The sequence below is a fragment of the Drosophila subpulchrella genome, chromosome 3R, assembly GCF_014743375.2.
Source record: "Drosophila subpulchrella strain 33 F10 #4 breed RU33 chromosome 3R, RU_Dsub_v1.1 Primary Assembly, whole genome shotgun sequence".
Lineage (NCBI taxonomy): Eukaryota > Metazoa > Arthropoda > Insecta > Diptera > Drosophilidae > Drosophila > Drosophila subpulchrella.
In genome coordinates, this window is record NC_050609.1 from 19,626,040 (window position 1) to 19,647,593 (window position 21,554).

Consider the following 21,554-nt stretch of genomic DNA (forward strand, 5'->3'; position numbering starts at 1 on the left):
AGTGGAGATGTGCATCATCACCCCGCCTGTTCGCTCGATAATTTCATCCAATTTCTCTGTATTATACAAACTAGATTGTTTCTCTGTTTTCGTGTCGCGGGTCTTGTCCTGATTGATTACTCCACATGCAGACATACATACATATTACAATTATATTACAATTAACATATTTCGTTTACACTTTTCGTTAAGGTTTGCTTTGCTTATTTGTTTCAGGAGGATGTCGCGAGTGAGCCAGGAGCCCGGAGCTGAAAGTCACAACACTGCTCCGGCACTTTAGTGGGTCGCTTACTGGTTACGGGTTCCTATTTCCGTTCTGGGTTCTGGGACTGGTGGGTCGCGGGATCGGTCGGGGTCGGGGTCTTGACTATTGAGCAGCTTAAGTCTTACAATTAAGATAGAGTTAATGCTTGGATATTTTATACAGTGAGTGAGTGCTAGCTGGTGCTGTTGCTGATGCTTTTGTTGGGTGTTGATCGATAGGTTCCGCTGATTCCGATTCCCGCCCGCTTCAACACTTGAACTTGACCATGGGAATATGCTTGGAAGACACGCACTTGTCGCAGCACCACTCGGCAAACACCTCCTTGTTGAGCATTTGGAAGGCCGCCTCTGTCAGGCCCACACAGGTTCTGCAAAGATGATACAGGAATTAGTCGATGATATCAATAGAATTTGGGAAACGCCTGTGACTCGCAATGTTGATATGTTAGGTATGGTTGATTCCCCAGCTTATTTTGAATTAGCAAGCGCATTTGATTAGAATGATTACTAAGGAGTTTACTAGAAACACCTCAAAGTTTAATTAATATGAAAAATTTGGTTTCCTTTTTTAGATATTTAGATTGTATTCGGATTTGACCAATTTAATTGTATATATTGTGACAACCAATTTGGTTTTATTAGTCACAAGTCAACAGCCTAAGCCAATTACTATTATTTACCAGCTTAAACTACAGCAAATTTCTCTATTGATAGTCGAAACCTACCTGTGAAAGAAGAAGTTACAACCGGATTCACAGAACACGGCCTCGTCGTTGTCGTTCACCTCCTTGTGGCACATGCCACACGGATAGATGGGCGGCGCGTTGGGATTCTGCGGGTTGAAGACCATCGGCTGGCCCGGCGGATACATCTTTCCGCCGCCCATTGTCATCGGTTTGGGCCCCACGCCCATGGGGCCGCCCATTGGTCCGCCGCCCATGGGTCCCATGTTGCCCATCGGTCCTCCGGGTCCCATTGGACCGCCTCCACCACCGCCGAACATGTTAGGTCCGGGTCCGCCCATTGGATTGTGGTGATGGTGCGGGTGTCCGTGGTGCGGAGACATGTGCGGGTGCGGGGGTCCGTTCATGCCACCGGGCCCGGGTCCTGGACCTGGTACTCCGCCCATATGACCGTGGCCCATGTGCGGACCCGCGTTCCCATGAGGTCCGCCCATCATGTGCGGATTGGGTCCACCGCCCATGTGTGGCGGCATTCCTCCAGGTCCTCCGTGCATCCCAGGACCGCCCATCATGTGCGGCGGTGGTCCGCCGGGATGGTGGTGCGGATGAGAATGCGGGTGCGGGTGATTCATCATATTCGGATGCGGGGGACCAAGGTGCGAGGGCTGCTGCGGTGGCAGCATCTGGTTCATGCCCATTCCGTGGCCAGGTGGGCCGCCGCCCATGTGCTGCTGGTGCTGCATAGGAACTGCGTTCGGGTTCATCTGGCCCATCATGGGTCCGTTGTTATTGTTATTGCTGTTGTTGTTATTCGGACCATTGGGGCCGGCGGGCGACTGCAGCGGACTGGGTCCGGAGTTGGGCATGCCCGGACTGGGGCCGGCGCTGTTCAGCGAATGGTGCGGTGACATGGCGGGCGGCGCTGGCGAGGATGTAGGCACTGACGTGGACATCGACGTGGCCGTCGAAGTGGGCGTGAGCGTGGGCGTGGCGGGCGAGGGTACCGAGGAGGAGGCCACCGACGATACCGAAGGTCCATTCGACTGCATCGACGTCGGCACTCCCAGGCGTCCGGCTGCCGGCGAGAGGTGAGGATTTTGATTGTTGTTGCTGGCGTTGTTTGTATTGCTTCCGTTGTTGTTGTTGCCGCCGCCGCCGGGATTCCCGCCGAGCATGTTGTTCCCAGGACCTCCCGGGTTGTTGCCGTGCGCGGGGGAGATGCCACCGGGTCCCACAAGACCGCCGGGCCCAGGACCTGGACCTGGGATAGGTCCTCCGGGCATATGACTGCCATGACCGGTGGGTCCATTGCCCAGCGGACTGTGCAAAGGCGGCGGACCCATCTGCCCGTTGTTCATCGGTGGCTGCGGAGGTTGTTGTTGCTGTTGTGGGCCGCCGGGATTGCCAGGATTTCCAGGACCCGGTCCGGAAGGCGGCCCCAGCGGGCTGCCAATGGGATTGCCCATCGGCGAGCCCATGGGCAAAGAGTTCATCGGCGAGTTCTGGCCCGGACCGCCCATCGGAGAGCCCTGCATGGCTCGCGGATTGGGTCCATTAGGGCCTCCACCCATGGGCGACAGACCGCCCATGCCCATATGATGGGGTGATATGCTGGGGCCTCCCATTCCGCCCATGGGGCTCATGCCACCCATGCCAGCCATTCCTCCCATGGGACTGCCCATGGGCACGGGTCCTCCTGGGCCTCCAGGTCCTCCGGGCCTTCCGTGGTTCATGTGTGGTGGTAGTCCGACGCCTGGTCCCGGTCCCATTTGATGGGGATGCATAGGGCTCATGCCGCGCATCGGAGGCGGACCACCCATGTGCGGATGGGGGCCATGTGGATGACCCATGGGACCGCCCGGGTGGTGCGGGTGCATGTGCGGATGCATGTGTGGCGGGGGAGGCGGTCCGCCACCCATGCCCATGCGGTCCTCCCAGTGCGGATGGCCTCCCGGTCCACCGCCGCCAAAGTGACCACCTCCCGGACCGCCGCCCATCTGGTTCATGGCCGCCATCGCCGCGGCCGCCGAGCTGGACATCGCCGATACCTGGGGGCTGTCGTCGAACGGATTCGAGGCAATAATGGTGTCTCCAAAGCCTCCCATCGGCGGAGGGGGCAGCAGATCCTGCGGCGTGGGTGGCGCCTGCTGCTGCTGCATGGAGTTCGCAGCAGCGGCTGCGGCAGCCGCCGCAGCAGCCACCGCCGCAGCAGAGTTGGCGGCACTTGAGGTTTTCCGCCGCTTCTTCGGATTGCTCGGCGCCGAGATGATGTCCGTCGGAGGCGGCGGCTTGAAGTCGGGCGGACACAGTCCGCCCGCTGGACCCGGCAATCGATATGGCGCCATACCAAGATTGTGGGTCATATTCGAGGTATTCTTCTTCCTAATGGTGGCAGCTTTTCTTCAACGGCGTGGGGCAAGAAATTCGGTTGTAGCGGCGTCGCCAATCCCGCGCAGGAGATCTCGACGCTGGTGAAGGAGTGCTGGTTTGTGGCGAGTGGAGTCGTTGAGAGGCGGGCGCTAATCCCCTAGAGCGTTAGTTGACCAACTGCAGTGGGTTTTTATCGGTGGGTTTGGCTTTTTGCCGGTTATCCGGCCTGGGACCGCCTGAAGTTCGAGTTCCTGGGGGGGTGTAGGGTGCCAAATGAGTATCGGGGGTGCTGCGGGCCAAGTCAACTACTCACCAACTCATCTCCTGGCCAGGATCGTTAGGAAAGTCGCTTTCCCTCAAGCAATTGGCCCTCGGAAAGCAGGTAAACACTTTCGGCGCAACGAACGGCAACCCCGTTTCTTTTTCGGGTTGGCAACTCTACGCTGGAAACCCAGCGTCGTGTTGTCTCGTTTCAAAAGCGCCAAGCACCTGCCGCTTCTTGGCTTTTCAGGGACTTTTAACCACTTTACCTGGGATTACGTCTATCTAGCACTCTGCACTTTAGTTCACCACTGATTTCCCTCCTTTAACCCTGCGAAAGGCGCTTGCTGGGCAGCGCTCTTCTTCTTGCCACCGATTTTATGTCCTCCGCTGCGTTTCCCGTTCCGTTTTAATTGCAGTGCAGCGTTTAACTGTTGTTTGTTTACGGGCTTTACTTTCTCGCTGTACTTTTACTCTTAATCGGGGCACAAGACAACCGGCGGTTAGAAATTAGTTGGCTTTGATCGCTTGGAGAATAGCCTGCGTTTTCGGTTGGCTTTTTGTTGATTCCGATGGCCGCTGCAGCATCCACTTTTAATTAGCGCCGATTCTCGGGGCGGCACACGCACGGCTTACCGTTACGCGCGTTCGGCGGTCCGGCGGACTGACCACTGTACCGTTATTGAGCAGCAGCACATTAACCTTTGTTTATTTTGACCAATTTTTGCGTGCGAAGAAGCGAAATATAAATAATTTTCATCGCAAGTCGCCAGTGTGGCCGTTTGTCAACGTCGAGCGAAATGCCGGAATTCCAGCGGCCGTTTGGAGTGACCAGAGCGGGCGAGCACGAGGCGGCCTGCTAATACGGTAGATATTTTAAAATTAAAAGAGATTTAAGGTGAAATGGATATTTAAAAAGGTAATTTAGTTTGTTTACTAAAGGTAATTAGTTGCAGGGGACTCTAATTTTTTTAAAGTACAGAATGTATCGCCTATCGATAGGCAGATACAGTTATTGGAGACCCCCAGGTGACGCTTGATTATTGGCGGTGTTTGAAAAAAGAGTTTAAACAGACTTTGCAACTTGAGCTAGCGGGAATTTAATAGGAATGTGGAGCAACTTCGAGGCATCCTCGGTGGAGGACGAGACCATCTCCAATGTGTTTTCGTCGCGCGGCATCTTCCAGATAAGCAGCGAGGAGGAAGTGAGTCCTTGTGGCGCGGGATCTACAGTTAGAGTGCAAGTTTCCCTTTGTTTCCCTCCAAGGTAATCAAATATCCGGATGTTCTGGCCTCCGTGCAGTGCGGCAAGATGGTTATCGGCATCGACAAGAGCCTGCTCCTGCTGGAGGACGAGCTGGTGGCCAAGTGCAGCTTCCTCGGATTCGGGGCGGCCATAGAGGCCATCTCCATTTCCACCAGTGGCAACCTGATTGTCTGCGGCCTCAGCGATGGCGAAGTCCACGGGGTCTTCATCAAGGGTCTGCTCCTCTTTAGCGTGGCCGTCAATCTGGAGGACGTGAGTCTCACGGGCGGCACCTTCCGGAGCATCCACCAGCTGGATCAGCGATTCTACTTCACCTGCAAGAACGGCAGTGTCTACATGTAGGAATCTAGTGATAAACCCTATACCCTCTGGAGGACTTCCTTTAACAATCCTATGTTTCCTAGGTTAAGCGACATCGACGAGTCCAGTCTGGAGACGCTGAGCAACGTGACCCTGAGTGAAGGCGACACCATTGCCTGCGAGAAGGCCATTCTCGACGATGTCACCATTCAACGCCTGTCCAAGGGGCGATCCTCGGGCAACGTGGACTGTGCAGTGCTGCTCAAGCAGCTGGTGGCCGCCAACATCAGTGCGCAGAACAATCAGGAGGATCTGGGCACTCATCCCGGTCTAATGATTACTGGAGAACAGTGCACGATGAATTTCAGGAGTGGCACCGCCGGCGATGTGACCCGCATCAATCTGCCCGCTCACTTCGGCAGTCTCAAGCAGATCTTCAACTTGGAGCACTACATGTGAGTGGAATTGACGACTTAAGATTTTCCTGGGCATTTATGATGTATTTGGTATACCCTAGAATCGCTCTCACCAACTCTGGCCACTTGCTGGACATTTGTCCGTACACCCGCACAGTTCACATGAGCCAAACGACCCAAAGGAAGAATCTGCTCATCGAAGATCTGCTGGTCATGGAGTGCAGCGAAGAGAACATTGAGCTTCTAGTGCTGACGAAGCCAACGGATGAGGGACGCTTCATCAAAATAGTGGAATATCCAAGTAGGAAAAAAGAAAGGAGTGTGATATGAAATATATTTAATCCTTCAAACATTCCAGCTCTTAATGTAAAAAACGAGGTGGAGGTACCTGACCACGCCTGGCTTATACGCCAGCCAAAGTGTGCGGTCAACTTGTATTATCTGGCTGCCAAGGAGCTCAATCAAAGCAGCATTCCCTCGGTGGTGGAGATGATGCTCGTTTCCGAGACCGATCCCAGCGATCGTTTCAAAAAGCTGATTGCTAAAGGGCGCCTGGAAGAGGCGGAGGTAATTAAGTGATTCTTATCTCTTAGCTATCATTTATTCATTGCCATTTTTAACAGGAATTCGGCAAGCAGTTCGAACTGTGCCTGCAGCCCATCTACGAAGCCAAGGCGAAACGCATTCTGGTCGAGCTCTGCAACTCGAATTCTCAAAAAGATGCCTCTGTTGTGGACGAGAAATTCAAGAACTTGCTGCAGTTGCTGTCACAGGTGGAAAGTAAAGCCTTTATTAAAAGTCATCGCATGATCAACTTGAATTCAAGACACATTCTTGAGCGCTATTTGCATGAGGTCAAAAAGCGGTTGAGTTTTGAGGATGACGAAGAGGACATGTTGGAAATTGACGAGCAACTGCACCGACTTAAAACTCTTGCCATCATAGATCCGTACGAATGCAACACGGACTGGCAAAAGTTCATTTACGACAACAACCTGGTCAGGATGGTCAAGTCGCTCTTTAATTCGGATATGCCCACGGCCTGTCTTATCTGGCGACGCCACTCGAGCAGCATCCTGCCGTTACTAAACGAGGATGAGCTGCGAAAGCTTCTAGGATTCATCCCGAGCAACACGAAACCCTTTAACGTGGTCCAGTGGCTGCGTCAATTCATTCCGGTGGTTAGCAACACGCATCCCAGCATAATGCCGTTTATCACCGACTGGAGCGTTGAGATGACGCGAAATCTGCAGTACAGTCCCCACTGGCCGGATATCGGCTTGGAGTTTAGCACCAAGATACTGGATATATTTGAGGAAATCCAGTTCACTTACTCGTAAGTAGAAGGCTTTCCTGCTCTCTTGAATATCTTAAACCGAATATGTATATTTCTTTCAGTGATGTCCGGCGGCAGCAGGAGCGCAACGTTGGCAAACTGCGAGACCTAGTCAACGCTCTGCAGGATCTGTCCGTGCTGAAGACCAATTACAACATGGGCTTTACACTGGACAACTACATGCAGGACTCCATTGATGCCACGGCTTTGAGCATTCTGCAGCACGTCCAACTGGACAAATTGCAGCGCCTAGTGCAGAACTTCATGTATCCGATCTTCCAAGAGAAGGGCCGTCAGCCGCTGGGCGTTATCAAGCAGTACATATCACAGTTGGTGGCCAGTCGGCAATCCTCCAGTACCTGGTTAGAGCGGGCGATGGCTTGCATTGAGCTGCTGCACAATGAAGACAGTCGGTTGGAGTGCGCCTTGTCCGTGCTGCAGAATGCACCTATTCCCTGGCCGGATACGCTGGCTCCTCTGATCAGGTTGCGTTCATCCACCCATCCGCTGGCAGTGAAGATCAACGCCGAGTACGAGATTCAGGTAATCAAGATCATGAAAGTCAAATATGGCTGGCCAGCCGACAGCTCCGACATCAACCTGGAACTTTTCATGATGCGCATCGTAAAGTTGAATCTTCCGGACATGCTGGAGGACATCGGGGCGCTTACCAAGGCTGCGCCGGAAATCTCGGTCAGTGCCAACTTTAACTGCTGCTACCAGATGGCCCGGCGTGGTCAGATAGAACTGGCGTATGAGTTCTTCAAGACGCTGATCGGGGATAAGAACTCGAAGAACGGACAGGAAGTGGTGGAGATCATTGCAAACCTCCTGGAAAACAGCTCTTCCGCTTCGTTTGAGGACAAGACTAAGGTTCAAGAACACTTGAACGTCCTGGAGCTCTTTAAGTTGTTCTTGCCGAACGTTGATTCACTTTACGAGCGACGCTATTTGGTAATAAAGAATCGCTATCGTCTTCGGAAATTCGGAATCCAGGTGGGCTGCAGCAGCGAACTCATACCGCTGCAAAGGCGTCATTGCCTCCTGGACGAGGCCATTGAGAGGATCATGGAGCGCGCTCAGGCCACGTTAAATGTGTCCGCTTTTATAGCCAGCGAAATGGGCGAACTCTGCACCGCTCTCAGCCTGTCCAAGGTGTTTGGCCTGACCCGCATTTGCCAACGGATCGGGTGTCTGCCCCTCAGCTGTGCCCTGGCATTCCATGTGATTAGCTTCGTCGACTGTGTGCCCGCCAATGCAGACGAGTTTATCAACCTAGCACTTGAGCTGCTGGTCCAGCAAATCGAAAACGCCAAGGGACAGAACCTGGGTAAATCCCTTACTAATAGCTTTCGGTCTTGATTTGATGCCTATCCCTTATTTTTTTTATGCAGAATCGGCATCTTCGCTGCAGTTAATGAATGAGACCGATCCCCTTAGCTTTTTCTTGGCCTACGAGTTACTTACTTCCGCCTTGCTTCACGATGACAGTCGTCGTCGGGACCTTGTTGAACTGATCAAATGCATACGCGTGGCTGTGATCCACTATCCACTGGATGCCATTAAGACCCACTATGACGGCAAGGAGCAGGCCGTCAACGAGCAAATTTGCCGGGCTCTTGATGGCATTACGGTGGCCGTGGGCGAGACTACACTGAATTTCACCATTCCCCTTAACGGATCCTTCGACGTGAAGTCCCTGCAGGTGCCGACAATGACGAAGAAGCGATATTCGGTGTCAATGTTTGAGGAGGTAGAAGTGCAGCCCGTACAGCAGCCGCAGCAGAACGTAAGGATCGTATACAAATTGAAAAATACTATAATTGCAATGCCTTTTCAATAATTTTCACAGAAGAGCATCGGCGGCCACATGGCCATAGTGAAGTTCCTGGCTCGCACCCTGTTGCTCATGGTAATCGAATCGGAGCCGAGCAACTCATTGTTGATGAAGGTGCGCAATGGACTGGCGGAGAACACTAAGGCGGATCTCGACAGCGCTCGTGCGGACTTCTTTCTGTCGTTGGAACACCTGACCAAGGCCAAGGAACACGACGTTTGGTACGTGATGTCGCAATACCTGCTGGACTACCAGAAGCAAAACTGCCGGAAGAAGCGAATCATCAACGAAGGATTCATTACGCTGCAGCTGCGCCGCATATTCCGCAACGCAATGGGAAGCAAGGAGGCCAACTTTATAGAACTTTTCACCATGCTGGTGGTGGACAGCGAGGCACTGGCTCTGCTGGAAAAGCTCTCCACGGAGGTGAAGACAGATCTGCAAAAGATGAACTTCCTAACGTTATCCGCCATGTACCACGACCACATCGAAGATTTGGATAATGTGCAATTGATACGCGCCAAGTAAATGGATGAAAAGTTTGTATATTAAATCTTTATTATAATTTCCGATGTATTTACAGGCGCTTGAAACTTTTCTACTATCTGGAGTTCTGTCAGCAGGATCCCAGGATCAAGGGCAAGTTCAACGCGGACATGGACAACGTGGAGGACCTGCTCAAGGAGTTCCACAATAAGCAGCTCGACGTGCAGCTGTTGGAACGCATGAGCAAGGACTTTGGCTTTGACTACCAGAAGATTCTCATAACCCAGATATTGAGCATTCTGAGTGCCCAGGAGTTGCGCTTCGAGGTCAAGAGAGACACCTTCGGCGACGAGGAACTGGTAATGCTGAGCAGCGCCCAAGAAATGCGAGATATGTGTCAGCCGTACATAAATGAACTCAAAAACGTAGAGCTATTCGTCTCCAAGTTGAAACACTTCATCGAAGAAGTAAGTTCACTTCGGTAATGTTTTCCCATTCTGGTATTTAACCAATTACTTATCATTTAGATAAACATTTATTTCTACGAGTTGTACATGTGTGTGATTAACATCCTAATGCACTTCGATGCGGCGCCCAAGGAGATGGAGATCTGGACGAACATTTTGCACTTCCTGCGGCATAAGATGATAACTCGGAGGCGCAATCGGCCGGGCCAAGTGGAGACTGACATGTGGCTCAAATCGCAGAGGGAAAACGGAGTCATGCCAAAGATATCTCGCTACCGTCTGCCTTTTAAGCCTATCGTAGAGCAACCCCTCAAGGATATCCTCGGTATACTGATTAGATATTATAAAATGTTTGAAATTCCCGTTTACCGCTTTCTTTTGTTCAAATTCAGACAGCGAACTGAGCGTGGATAACTGCCAAAGCTGGTTTCCACTGATTCAGATGTACACGGCCTTGAAGGGAGCCAAGGATAGCTCCCAGAACTGCGACTACTTCTGCATGTCAGCAGTGAAGAATTCGATATCGGAGTACAAGTCGAAAAATGAATCGGAGTCGTGGAGTCTTCTTCCTACGAATAATGCCTTCCTTCAGTCGATTCTTCGGTTGGTCGAGAAAGTGAACAACCCCAACAAGGCATTCCTGATACTATACTTTGTATCCAACTATGCTCGGGACGGAGCAGACCAGGTGGAGGCCTCCTACGAGTGCTGGAAGTTCGTAAAGGAGAGGGGCCATCTGCTTACCGATCCGAAGACTCGAGAACAGATTTCTAAGGTCAAGCGACGGTATCCCATTCAGAAGACCCAGCACCTGCTTTATGTCTACGGCATGACCGACGAAAAGCTACTGCGACAGGTTGAGAACCCCACCGAGCTGATTCACGCCCTGTACCACCACGAGCTGATTCTGAAGTCCAGCAAAGTAGACATCAACGCCCTCGTCGCGGAGATCGTCAAGTTACACGACCTCTGCTTGGCCACCATTCAGTACCGTCTGCTGCAGAAGTGGCTTTCACTGACCATGGAGCCGACGGCTGACGGTACCATTCTGGAGGACACTTTTATGGAGGAGCAGAACTGGCCGGAGCAGGTAAATGGCGCGGACGGAACAAGCAGCCAAGATGCCTGCGAGAATGTGAACAGAGCCTTCTACATACTCTCCAGTTGGCCAAAGGCGGAGGCGGTCAAGTTCCTTGTGGGTCTGATCTTCAAGGGAGGGTAAGGATTGGTTTAAGATAGTCAACCGGAATAATTTATTTAACCCTCTTCCATTAGCTCGGTAAACACCTCCACACAGCTGCAAATATACGAGTGCTACTCCAAGCTGAACGATGGCAGCAACTCTTTCACCAACACGATCAACCAACGCCAATTCATCAGCATTAAGTGTGTGCACGAGCTGAAGGCTCTGGGCTACAAGTCAAACTTGGAGAAGTTCTCCGACGACCATTGCAACAAGATTGACATCCTGAAGATGATCTGGCAGCGCAATGCCCAGAATCCCTTGTCGCTGGAGGTAATGGCCAACATCTGCCTGGGCTTCGATATACACCTTCCGCAAATCTGGAACGGCATCCTCAAGCGAATGGTGATGTTCCACATGGTGCGGGAGCTGAACGCTTTGTTGGATGTGCTTACCTGCCGGCCCCATCTGCTGCACATGGACGGACTGGCCAAGGCCTGGGACTATGTTCTCTGCAATGCCCTGAAGAACGCCGTGGAGACGCGCTCCTTCGCGCAGGAGGAGGTGCTGCACAAGACGCTGCTACGCCTGCAAGGCTGTCCAGTGGTACATTCCCTCAATCTGCTTCAGTTCGCCAGGCACTGCGTCGTTGTCCATCGACCCCACATGGCCGCCGCACTGCTCAGTTTCTGCCAGAGCTCCGAGGAGCGGCAAAAGATCAAAAAGGTTTGTTTAAGTGGCTTTTACTTAAAAGAATTTTGTGTTAATAACACCTTCTTGCAGATGATACATTCCCATCCGGTGGATAACCTCCGGCAGCAGATCCTGGATCTGGAAGATGCCGGTATGTTACCGGTGGTACTGAACTTTGCGCTCAAGGAATTAAATCTCTAAGCGAAGGGCTTCGTTGTACTGAATTCCACTTAATTTATTCAAATAAATGAGCTACATTAATGGTAACTCTGCAGTAGTTACTTTTCGATTGAAGGTATATTTTGTTTTGTAAATATAAACATTTAAACAAAATCAAACACCAAAATGGGTTAAAATTTTAAACCTCGTATTAAAGAATTATTTGAATGTAGATTTTTAGAGAATTCAACCACAAACTCATAGAGGTATGCCACTTTGAAACCGGGATCCAATTACCAAAGTTATGGAATTTAGGAGTCTAGTTTTGGGTTCCCATTCTGGGAGCCATTGGAAATACGGAAAAATCGGATATGAAAATGGGTTAAAATTTTGACCCTCGTATAAAATAAATATTTAAATGTAGATTATTAGAGAATTCAACCACAAACTCATGGAGGTATGCCACTTTGAAATCGGGATCCAATTACCAAAGTTATGGAATTTAGAAGTCTAGTTTTGGGTTCCCATTCTGGGAGCCATTGAAAATACGGAAAAATCGGACATGAAAGTGGGTTAAAATTTTGACCCTCTTATAAAATAAATATTTGAATGTAGATTATTAGAGAATTCAACCACAAACTCATATAGGTATGCCATTTTCAAATCGGGATCCAATTACCAAAGTTATGGAATTTAGAAGTCTAGTTTTGGGTTCCCATTCTGGGAGCCATTGGAAATACGGAAAAATCGGACATGAAAGTGGGTTAAAATTTTGACCCTCTTATAAAATAAATATTTGAATGTAGATTATTAGAGAATTTAAATAGGACTTTATAGAGGCATCCCACTTTAACATCGGGGTCCTATTACCCAATCTACGGAAAGTGGAAGTTCCGTTTTGAGTTCTCATTCTGATAGCCATGGGACAAACGGAAAAATAGACATCCCTTATCTATAATAGTTCGTTCTTAATTTATGAATCATAGATTTAGACTGTGTTAATTTCAAGGTAATCGCCTATGGGACTCCATTCCCGATTTAAAATTATCAACAAACGCGATGACGTCATTGCTATTTATCGCCTTGACTGCACAGTGGGCTCATGAGAAAAAATACTGGATACAGTAAAAATGTACAGGTTTTTCGGGAAAAAATTATTCAAGTTGTTCTTAAACCAAATACAATTTTCTTAATGACAAACCTAAGGAAATGACTGTTCTAAAAGTATATTTAGGGACTTTCAAAAGAAATCGTCAATCTAAAGCATATGTTCTACTTTGCTATTAATTTACCAGATGTTATTACTCACCAAGATACGAATATCATGGTGCCCACTGTGCCAAACAGCTGATTCCGCGACTAGCTGGTTTTATTTGGGGTCAAATCGCAGACGGGTTACAATCGAAAAAGTTAGGGGAAAAGTTAACAATTAAATTAAACCAAGATGCTGCGTTCTTTGTTGGGAGCCCAAAAGTGCTGGGGATTGATCCGCAGCAGAAAACTCATGGAGGTGGCCACCAAACAGGCGCCTGCTTCCTTTGCGGTGCCCAAGTAAGTATCCAGTATCAAAATGTAATGTTCGTATACTTGATATTCGTTTTTAAACCTCCAATAGGCGTCACTACTCACCGCCCACTCATATTAAGCAATCGGCGGTGGCCAATGAATCCGGAACCATGGCGGAGAGTAAGTGCCTCAATTCCACCGGGATCGAACCCATCCTTAAACCTTAACTTCTACAGTCAAGCAGGAGATGATGAAACGATTGGGTCTAGAGCCCGGCTACAACCCGCTGCCAAAATCCAGGGAGCAGTTGCTCAAGTACCAGCCAAAGTTGGAGGATCTGCCACCGAGAGCCATGCAGGACTCCTTCACCTCGGCCATCATTCCCCTGAGCACGGATCGCACTTTGCAGGACAAGTATGTGACCTATCTGGGCCACGTGCGATTTGGGCGGCTGCTGGAGGACATGGATATGTTTGCTGGTAAGAGGACTTTCCATTAGAATTGTGACCAATTTTCTAATGATCTATTTCCCCAGCTTGGTGCTGTCATAAGCACCTGAAGCTGCCGAACCTGCCAGAGGGAGTTCACCTGCCGTACACCTTTGTGACCATTCTGGTGGACCGCATCGACTTCACCAATGTCCAGGCTTCAGGTACCCAGGACATCCGGCTTTCCGGCCACGTCTCATGGGTGGGAACCAGTTCCATTGAGGTCGTGGTCTGGCTGGAGCAGATGGTAGCTGGACGGTACCAAAAGCTCACCCGAGCTCTGTTCCTAATGGCGGCCAGAAATGCCACCAACACGGGAGCCGCTCCTGTGAGTCCCATACAGCCGGCTAATGAGGAGGAGAAGGAGATTCTCGCTGGTGGCGCAGACAGAAAGAAGAAGCGACAGATTCTTTGCGCACAGTCCGTCTTCAAGGTGGAGCCCAACGATCCCGAGCAGACGCTCATGTATGAGCTTTACAAGAGGACCACTCCCAGCAACACTTTGGAGCTGAACAAGCGCATCCTGCCGCCGAACTGCCGCTGGATGGAGGACTCCTTCCAGATGAGCACTATTCCCTCGTTCCCGGAGCACAGGAATCACCACAACCGGGTCTTCGGGGGCTTCCTTATGCGAAGTGCCCTGGAGATTAGCTGGGCAGCAGCTTTCCTTTACTGCAAAACGCGACCCAAACTGGAGCACATCTCGGACATCAGTTTCGAGAAGCCCGTGGGCGTGGATAGCTTTATCAAGATGACGGCCTACGTGGTGTACACGAAGCTCAACTACGTGCAGATCATGACCGTTGCGGACGTCCTAGATACGCACACGGGCAGCCAGGTGACCACCAACACGTTCTACTACACCTTCTCGTCTCCGGACACGGTAACTGAGGTCCTTCCCCGGTCCTACCACGAAACCATGTGGTACATCCAAGGTCGTCGCAAGTTCGAGGCTAGCATGGGTTTGAAATAGATCCGCAGATGCTACTGAATGTTCCCAATGATATTAAGCGAGGCTATCCTGTGGGATACATAAATACTATTACCAGTTCTGTGTTTATATAAAGCAATAATCGTGTATTGTCAGTTCACTAACCCGGAAACACTCAAGCCCTCTGGAGGGTACTAAGTTCTTGTCCTGAAATTTGCAAACCTTTTTTGTTTTTAACCACCCTAATAATTATTAAAAATCACTATTTATCAAGTTTCAACATATAAAATACTTCTTTGTGTCTGTTAATTTATCATTTTGTTCATGTATTGAGGACCAAAAATCGAAGGGGAACCAAAATGTATAGTTTTAACTACGTTCCAGATTTGGAACCAGATCTGAAAACTGTTTCGATGAGCCCTGGTTATAAAAATTGTAAAAATATTAATGCTACCTGCATTGCTTGGAGCCCGTAAGTGCCGGGGCTTTCTTATGGCCAGGAACCTCTTGCAGTTGGCCAGTAAAAAGTCCAGGTGAGTGATCAATCCAGAAAGAATCGCATTTTTACGAAACGGTTCTTCCACCCCGCCAAAGGCGTTACTATTCTTCGGGCGATGACATCAAAAAATCATCGGTAGACAATCCAAACTGCACTATGGCGGAGAGTAAGTACTAAATATTCATTGAATACAAGATAACCATGTCTTCCTTCCAGTCAAGGAGGATATGATGAAGAGCTTGGGCCTAGAGCCCGGCTACACCCGAGAGCCAAAGTCCAGGGAAGAGCTCCTTCAGTACCAACCCAAGATCGAGGAACTGCCTGCACGATCCATGCAGGATTCCTTCTCCTCGGCCATCATTCCTCTGAGCAAGAATCCCATGCTGCAGGACAAGTATATAAACTTTAGAGGCTTCGTCCGCCTCGGCAGGCTTCTGGAGGACATGGACTATTTTGCCGGTAAACTTTTATATTGAGCAAAAGCTTCTTCACTAGTAATTTTATTCATAAACCTTACCAGCTTGGTGTTGCCATAGGCACTTGAAGCTTCCCAATTTGCCGGAGGGAGTGCCTCTGCCCTACACCATTGTGACCATACTGGTGGACCGGATCGACTTCACCGAAATCACAGCATCAGGCACACAGGACATTCGCCTATCCGGTCACGTCAGCTGGGTGGGAACCAGTTCCATGGAGGTGGTGGTGTGGCTGGAGCAGAAGGTCGATGAAAAGTACCAAAAAATCACACGTGCTCTGTTCCTTATGGCGGCCAGAAATGCCACCAACACGGGATCCGCTCCTGTGAATCCCATACAGCCGGCCAACGAGGAGGAGAAACTGATCCTGGCTGGCGGGGCAGAAAGAAAGCAGCACCGGCAGATACTGAGCGCCCAGTCCGTCTTCAAAGTGGAACCCAACGCTCAGGAGCAGTCGCTGATATACGAGATCTACAAGAGGACCTCCCCCACCGAGCACGTGGGTCCGCTAAAGCGTCTCCTGCCACCCGACTGCTGCTGGATGGAGGACTCCTTCCAGATGAGCACTATTCCGTCATTTCCGGAGCACAGGAATCACCACAACACTGTCTTCGGGGGGTTTCTTATGCGAAGTGCCCTGGAGATTAGCTGGGCAGCAGCTTTCCTCTTCTGCAAAACGCGACCCAAACTGGAGCACATCTCGGACATCAGCTTCGAGAAGCCCGTGAGCGTGAATAGCTTCATCAAAATGACAGCCTATGTTGTATACACGAAGCTCAACTACGTGCAGATCATGACCGTAGCCGATGTCCTGGACCCGTATTCCGGCAACCGTGTGACCGCTAACGCGTTTTATTACACTTTCGCAGCTCCGGATACGGTTACTGAAGTCCTTCCCCGGTCCTACCACGAAACCATGTGGTACATCCATGGTCGCCGCAAGTTCAATGCCAGCAATGTTTATAAGTCTGAAACAATTTCCTAGATAAGTACAAAATACACAGTTAATAAACACAAAAAAAATTTATAGTTCTTATATAAAAGAATACGTTTTTTTTATACATTAGTTTAAAGAAATAAATCTTTATTAATCTAAATCATTGACTTTAGCAGTGGTCAAAAAGGTTACTCACAAATGGAAAACGTTTTTGAAAAATTTTTCAAATTTAAAAGTCATTTATTATTAAATCATTATTGCACTCGGTAAAATTGGGAAAAATATTATATTCACATTGCTGAAACCGAAAATCGTAGAAATCGAAGTTTATTTAATTTCTTATTAAAATAGAAAACTGTTAAGTAAGCCCTGGTTTTGATTTTGAATGCCAAAAACGTGCAGATCATGACCATTGCCAATGTTTTGGTGTCCATGTTCTAGACACGCACATGATTGCTTACTCCCACTATATAGATTAGATTGCGGCTGGGATTGATACATAGAAACATAATTTGTTAGGCCAAATATTTCGTTTAATCAGTTTAAAACAAAAAATTTAAAAACTTTCCATATTTTTTTCGTTTGTCTGGCGTTTTTTCAAATCATCTTTACACCTTCTCTCCAGATAAGATTAAAGCTATAGATGTCTGCACAGAAAAAAATTAGATGGTTAAATAACAGTTTATTACAAATAAATATAAACATAACGTTAGTTATAACTTGACAAAGTTAAATAAAATGCAAGCTTTTTAAAAAAAATTTTAAAAAACGTCAAAGATTATTTTTGAAACAAAATTTAATGTATGAAAAATATTTAAAAAAGAGTTAATAAAACTTAAGTACTGTCGAGATCCCATACTTTTTTCCAAGTGCAGGTAAAGAATCTCTCACCAAGTGGACAGGTGATCGTCATGCGCGGGTTCTCAGAGGGTTGAGAGCCATGTAATCGCACTTGTGCGGAAGATTTGCCAACGCTCTTTTTGGGTTCTAGAATCACTCTCTATTTTGCTGTCCAACTGACAGCACTCGATGCAAATCCGATCGAGCTGAACTGTATTACGTATTACAAACTGGGAACTATTACCAGTAATTGTAAAATTGGATATTGCTTGTCGTTAAAAAATAACACCCATCCCATCGGATCCCAATAGGCGGGTCAACTATCTCAAATTTCCAAGGCCCAGCACCCGGAACACATCAAACGATGATCTCTCAGATGGCAAGGGGACTCGGAATGGTGCTGGCGAAAAGATGCTCCTTATCGGCCGTCCGGCGGAGGCGTCTGTTGGTCGCCAACTGCCCCGCGCTTGCTAGCCACCAGATGACCAGGAGCTATGTGCTGGACAACGGGCCCAAGGTAAAATCGGATCACCGCTCAGGAACGATGGTTGATGGTGAGTTAGGATATGGATAACGATTCCAATAGAAACCTATTTAACGCCGCTTGACCCCCAGTGGCTCGTACCATTCGCGAGCAATCCGGCGTGGACGTGGGCTATCATACCATTCCCAAGCCCCGGGACCATCTCCTGCAGCACGAGCCCAAAAGAGAGGAGCTCCCACCGAGAACCATGTTGGATTCCCACACCACTGCCATTCTGCCCCTCAGTGCCAGCGAGTTAATCCGCGAGAGCTATGTTAATCACCTGGGCAGGGTGAGATTGGGTCGGATTATGGAGGAGCTGGACATGTTTGCAGTGTGGATCTGTCATCGCCATGTAAAGCTACCCAAGCTTCCAAAGGGAGTTCCCCTGCCTTACACCTTCGTCACATTGCTCGTGGACAAAGTGGAGTTCACCAATCTGGAGCGGTTGCAGGTCAACCAGGACATCGAGATCAGCGGACACATCTCGTGGGCGGGACGCAGCTCCATGGAGATCACCATCTATGTGAGGCAGTTAATACCTGGAAGCAGGGAATATATCGATGTGACCAAAGCCATCTTTGTCATGGTGGCCAGAAATGCCACAAACACAGCTGCGGCGCCCATTAATCCTCTAGAGGTTGGTAACGAAACCGAGAAGCTCATTTGGGAGCAGGCTGAGAAGCGGCAGAAGCTGCGCAAGTCCACGGCCATGGAGTCGGTGCTCAGTTCGCCACCCAGGGAATACGAGCAGACCATCATGTACGAGATCCTCAAGAGAACCACTCCGACCAACAGCATGGATCTCAATAAGCGTGTCCTGCCGCCAAAATGCCGCTGGATGGAGGACTCCCTGCAGTCGACAATGATTGCTCCGTTTCCGGAGAACAGGAATGCACAGAACACCATCTTTGGAGGCTACCTGATGCGCCAGGCCGTGGAGATAAGCTTCATAATGGCCAGCATCTATCTGGGCGATCGGCCCATCCTCACATGCATCTCGGACATCAGTTTTATGCACCCAGTGCATGTAAATAGGTTCCTCCAGCTCACCGCCTACGTGGTTTATGCCGCCCAGAATTACGTCCAGCTGATGACCGTGGCCCAGATTTGGGATGCTAAGAGCGGTAAGGTGCAGACCACGAATGTCTTCTACTTGACGTACAGGGCGGACAAGGTTCTGGACGAAGTACTACCGCGATCCTACCGAGAAATGCTCTGGTACATCCACGGCAGGCGGAAACTCCTGGCCGCCTTGCACTTGCAACCGGAGCTTCCCGATCCCATCGACGTGCCCACGGAGAGCTCAAGAAATATCTGTACTTAGTTTTAGAGCTAAGATAAATCGAATGTGGTAGTTAAACTATTTTGTAAATTTAGAATTTAAACTTTCTCAGTACCTATTTTTTAAATTTCTAGCAAATTGGGAAATAATTTCAATTGAAATAAAATTTTAATACTTTAAAATTAAAACTTGTATCTTTACCGTCTAATCTTCAGTGAAAAAACAGACGAGAACTTTCCGTTTTGTAAGGTTTATTTTACAAATCCTGTTAGTCTAACCAGCGGGCGCGCTTGTACAGTGTTTTTGCTTTAGAAATCCTTAAACTGAAGACCCAATTCCGCTCGCTTAGAATCGCATGCGGTGGGGGTATTGGGAGGAGTGCAGGGCGAACATGTTCTGCAAGTACTTGGCGAAGAACTTGCCCTCGGGGTGGGCCTTGATGACCTTCAGCAGGGCGGAGTCCACCTCCTTCTGGTCCTTCTTGCGCTGCTCGTTGGGCACGAAGCGCTCCTTCTTGGCCGCGAAGATGTCGGCCTCGCCGCTCTTCTTGTCCTTCTTGGCCTTCAGGCGGCGGAAGTAGGCGTCGTTCAGGTGCTCGGGCACCTTGAAGGCACCCAGATCCACCTTCGAGGAGGTGCCGATCACGTAGCGCTGGGAGACGCGGCGCAGGGGGCACGAGTTGAGGGCGAAGGGTCCGGTGACCAGCAGGAGTCCGGAGGCCAGCGTCTTCAGCAGGACGACGCGCTTGCCCTGGTGGCGACCGGCCAGCAGGATGAGCACGGTTCCGGGGGTCAGGTTGCGGCGCGTGTTGCGCTTGTGCTCGCTGAAGTTGGCCTTGGAGGGGCGCTTCTTCACGAAGGTCTTGGTCGGGTAGTTGGCCTTGGACTTCTTCAGGAAGACGGTACGCTCACCGCCGTTCTTGGGGCCTCCGATCTTCTTCACCTTCTTGATGGGCACCTTCACCTTCTGCACCACGGGGCTCTTCTTGTCCTTCAGGCGGTACAGGGCACGACGCTTGTACATCTGTAAGGGAGGAAAGGGGTTAGTTATCAGGGATTACTAGTCTTTCAGTGGGTTTGGGTCTGTTTCAAGGGTTATTTGGTTTATTTACGTGGATGTCTCATATATTACTCGCTTGATTCTTTTGGGTAACCTTTTATTTTTGGCTTTCTTTAGAGTTGAAAGGTGTTACTTAGCAAGTCAAGTCACGGTATGAATGGATGACCCCTTATTGGACACCTCTGTGTAGTTTATCAAAGAATGTTGCACTTGTTGCACAGAGATAGCTCAGGATAATGATGTTCTGAGAGCTCATTTAAGTGGAATGTTAATATTTCAGGTAAAGTGTGCATGGTTTACACATGATCGCCACTCGATGCACCTTATTTACACATTCTTTGCCAAAAAACAAAGAGAGGTTGTAGTTTACATGCACTTCCGAAGGCAAAATATTAAAGATCCAATAGGTAAAACTAGCACAAATTTACAGGATAACGCAGGGCATATCCCTGTTGATCGGAATAAAGCCAAATCAATATCCGATCGGAGGTACTCCCCTGGAATCGGAGCACTATATGTAGACCACGCTGTGCCACATTCCCAGGCGGAAGCGTCTCTCCGCCCAGCGGCCATTTCCCCACCGTTCCCGGCGATATTTACCTGGGCCTTGGAGTAACGCAGAATGCCGCCCTTCAGGTAGGAGTTGACGGGGGTCTTCTTGCCCTTTTTGGCCGACTTGGCCACCTTTTTAGCTTTCTCGACGGGTGCCATTGTGAAACACGTGTACACAGCACAAAAATTATTGGAAAAGGAAGGTTATGTTTAGAGGTGGGACTCTGGCTGGCCTCCGAGTTATCGACCTATTAAATACCATTTTTATTCACGCAAATATACCAAAAATAGTTCAAATGGTCGCACCGAAAAACTGATTTCAACACTGATATCGATTATTTTAATCCAAACTTAAATATTTTACAGCACTATTGGTATGAAACTTCGCTAACAATATGGCGTCTCGTATTTTAGTTTAATTGTCCAATAAAAATAAAGTTAAAAAAAGTAAACTTAGCTCATAAATTAATTATTTAAGAAAATACTATCATTGTATTTTTTAAGAAAATCTATATAATTGAAAAAGATAGAAATAAAAAAGATTTTTAAGCGTTAAAATCTTAAATGTTGAGTTCTTTTTTTTAAGAATTTTGGATATAAAATTGGAAATTTTGCAAGCTTTGAGAAACGTATTATGATGAACTGTTTTCTCTTCATATCAATTAATAAATTAACTTAATTTTTGTTTGGTTAATTTGGTTATTATCTTGACAATATTTGCATTTTAAATCCAATA

At 48.9% G+C, this 21,554-nt stretch overlaps 6 protein-coding genes across 6 annotated transcripts; 4 read left to right on the plus strand and 2 right to left on the minus strand.

The window, feature by feature from the left end:
- Positions 1 to 149: 149 nt before the first annotated feature.
- On the minus strand, positions 150 to 4,380 carry LOC119546203 (protein pygopus). The gene is made up of 3 exons (XM_037852334.1): positions 3,631 to 4,380; positions 990 to 3,568; positions 150 to 632 (listed from the first exon to the last, which is right to left on the minus strand). Exons 2-3 carry the CDS (start codon positions 3,308 to 3,310, stop codon positions 512 to 514), a joined length of 2,442 nt encoding a protein of 813 aa, XP_037708262.1. The 5' UTR covers positions 3,311 to 3,568; positions 3,631 to 4,380; the 3' UTR covers positions 150 to 511.
- A 19-nt stretch (positions 4,381 to 4,399) lies between these two features.
- LOC119546193 lies at positions 4,400 to 11,857 on the plus strand. Its single transcript, XM_037852322.1, has 15 exons — positions 4,400 to 4,476; positions 4,535 to 4,783; positions 4,846 to 5,183; positions 5,250 to 5,600; positions 5,663 to 5,862; positions 5,920 to 6,128; positions 6,185 to 6,897; positions 6,960 to 8,227; positions 8,292 to 8,686; positions 8,750 to 9,258; positions 9,318 to 9,687; positions 9,748 to 10,012; positions 10,080 to 10,905; positions 10,963 to 11,596; positions 11,654 to 11,857. The coding sequence occupies exons 2-15, from the start codon at positions 4,688 to 4,690 to the stop codon at positions 11,762 to 11,764; spliced, it is 6,285 nt and encodes a 2,094-aa protein (XP_037708250.1). The 5' UTR covers positions 4,400 to 4,476; positions 4,535 to 4,687; the 3' UTR covers positions 11,765 to 11,857.
- Positions 11,858 to 13,070: 1,213 nt separating this feature from the next.
- On the plus strand, positions 13,071 to 14,938 carry LOC119548727 (acyl-coenzyme A thioesterase 9, mitochondrial). Its single transcript, XM_037856235.1, has 4 exons — positions 13,071 to 13,273; positions 13,338 to 13,408; positions 13,465 to 13,707; positions 13,764 to 14,938. The coding sequence occupies exons 1-4, from the start codon at positions 13,167 to 13,169 to the stop codon at positions 14,687 to 14,689; spliced, it is 1,347 nt and encodes a 448-aa protein (XP_037712163.1). The 5' UTR covers positions 13,071 to 13,166; the 3' UTR covers positions 14,690 to 14,938.
- Positions 14,939 to 15,038: 100 nt separating this feature from the next.
- On the plus strand, positions 15,039 to 16,668 carry LOC119548733 (acyl-coenzyme A thioesterase 9, mitochondrial-like). Its single transcript, XM_037856250.1, has 4 exons — positions 15,039 to 15,180; positions 15,242 to 15,312; positions 15,363 to 15,605; positions 15,667 to 16,668. Exons 1-4 carry the CDS (start codon positions 15,095 to 15,097, stop codon positions 16,605 to 16,607), a joined length of 1,341 nt encoding a protein of 446 aa, XP_037712178.1. The 5' UTR covers positions 15,039 to 15,094; the 3' UTR covers positions 16,608 to 16,668.
- Positions 16,669 to 17,627: 959 nt separating this feature from the next.
- LOC119548725 (acyl-coenzyme A thioesterase 9, mitochondrial) lies at positions 17,628 to 19,389 on the plus strand. Its single transcript, XM_037856221.1, has 3 exons — positions 17,628 to 17,645; positions 17,711 to 17,953; positions 18,015 to 19,389. The coding sequence occupies exons 2-3, from the start codon at positions 17,764 to 17,766 to the stop codon at positions 19,247 to 19,249; spliced, it is 1,425 nt and encodes a 474-aa protein (XP_037712149.1). The 5' UTR covers positions 17,628 to 17,645; positions 17,711 to 17,763; the 3' UTR covers positions 19,250 to 19,389.
- A 52-nt stretch (positions 19,390 to 19,441) lies between these two features.
- On the minus strand, positions 19,442 to 21,025 carry LOC119548742 (60S ribosomal protein L6). Its single transcript, XM_037856261.1, has 2 exons — positions 20,867 to 21,025; positions 19,442 to 20,230 (listed from the first exon to the last, which is right to left on the minus strand). Exons 1-2 carry the CDS (start codon positions 20,975 to 20,977, stop codon positions 19,553 to 19,555), a joined length of 789 nt encoding a protein of 262 aa, XP_037712189.1. The 5' UTR covers positions 20,978 to 21,025; the 3' UTR covers positions 19,442 to 19,552.
- Positions 21,026 to 21,554: the final 529 nt, after the last annotated feature.

Coding starts and splice junctions, on each gene's coding strand:
- LOC119546203 (XM_037852334.1), bottom strand. CDS start 3,310: ATGACCCACAATCTTGGTATGGCGCCATATCGATTGCCGGGTCCAGCG. Junction 633..989: donor TGTAACTTCTTCTTTCACAG/GTAGGTTTCGAC, acceptor TCATCTTTGCAG/AACCTGTGTGGGCCTGACAG.
- LOC119546193 (XM_037852322.1), top strand. CDS start 4,688: ATGTGGAGCAACTTCGAGGCATCCTCGGTGGAGGACGAGACCATCTCC. Junction 5,863..5,919: donor CAAAATAGTGGAATATCCAA/GTAGGAAAAAAG, acceptor CAAACATTCCAG/CTCTTAATGTAAAAAACGAG. Junction 11,597..11,653: donor AGCGGCAAAAGATCAAAAAG/GTTTGTTTAAGT, acceptor ACCTTCTTGCAG/ATGATACATTCCCATCCGGT.
- LOC119548727 (XM_037856235.1), top strand. CDS start 13,167: ATGCTGCGTTCTTTGTTGGGAGCCCAAAAGTGCTGGGGATTGATCCGC. Junction 13,274..13,337: donor GCTTCCTTTGCGGTGCCCAA/GTAAGTATCCAG, acceptor AACCTCCAATAG/GCGTCACTACTCACCGCCCA. Junction 13,708..13,763: donor GGACATGGATATGTTTGCTG/GTAAGAGGACTT, acceptor CTATTTCCCCAG/CTTGGTGCTGTCATAAGCAC.
- LOC119548733 (XM_037856250.1), top strand. CDS start 15,095: ATGCTACCTGCATTGCTTGGAGCCCGTAAGTGCCGGGGCTTTCTTATG. Junction 15,181..15,241: donor TTGGCCAGTAAAAAGTCCAG/GTGAGTGATCAA, acceptor ACCCCGCCAAAG/GCGTTACTATTCTTCGGGCG. Junction 15,313..15,362: donor AAACTGCACTATGGCGGAGA/GTAAGTACTAAA, acceptor TCTTCCTTCCAG/TCAAGGAGGATATGATGAAG.
- LOC119548725 (XM_037856221.1), top strand. CDS start 17,764: ATGATCTCTCAGATGGCAAGGGGACTCGGAATGGTGCTGGCGAAAAGA. Junction 17,954..18,014: donor CTCAGGAACGATGGTTGATG/GTGAGTTAGGAT, acceptor CTTGACCCCCAG/TGGCTCGTACCATTCGCGAG.
- LOC119548742 (XM_037856261.1), bottom strand. CDS start 20,977: ATGGCACCCGTCGAGAAAGCTAAAAAGGTGGCCAAGTCGGCCAAAAAG. Junction 20,231..20,866: donor TGCGTTACTCCAAGGCCCAG/GTAAATATCGCC, acceptor CCTCCCTTACAG/ATGTACAAGCGTCGTGCCCT.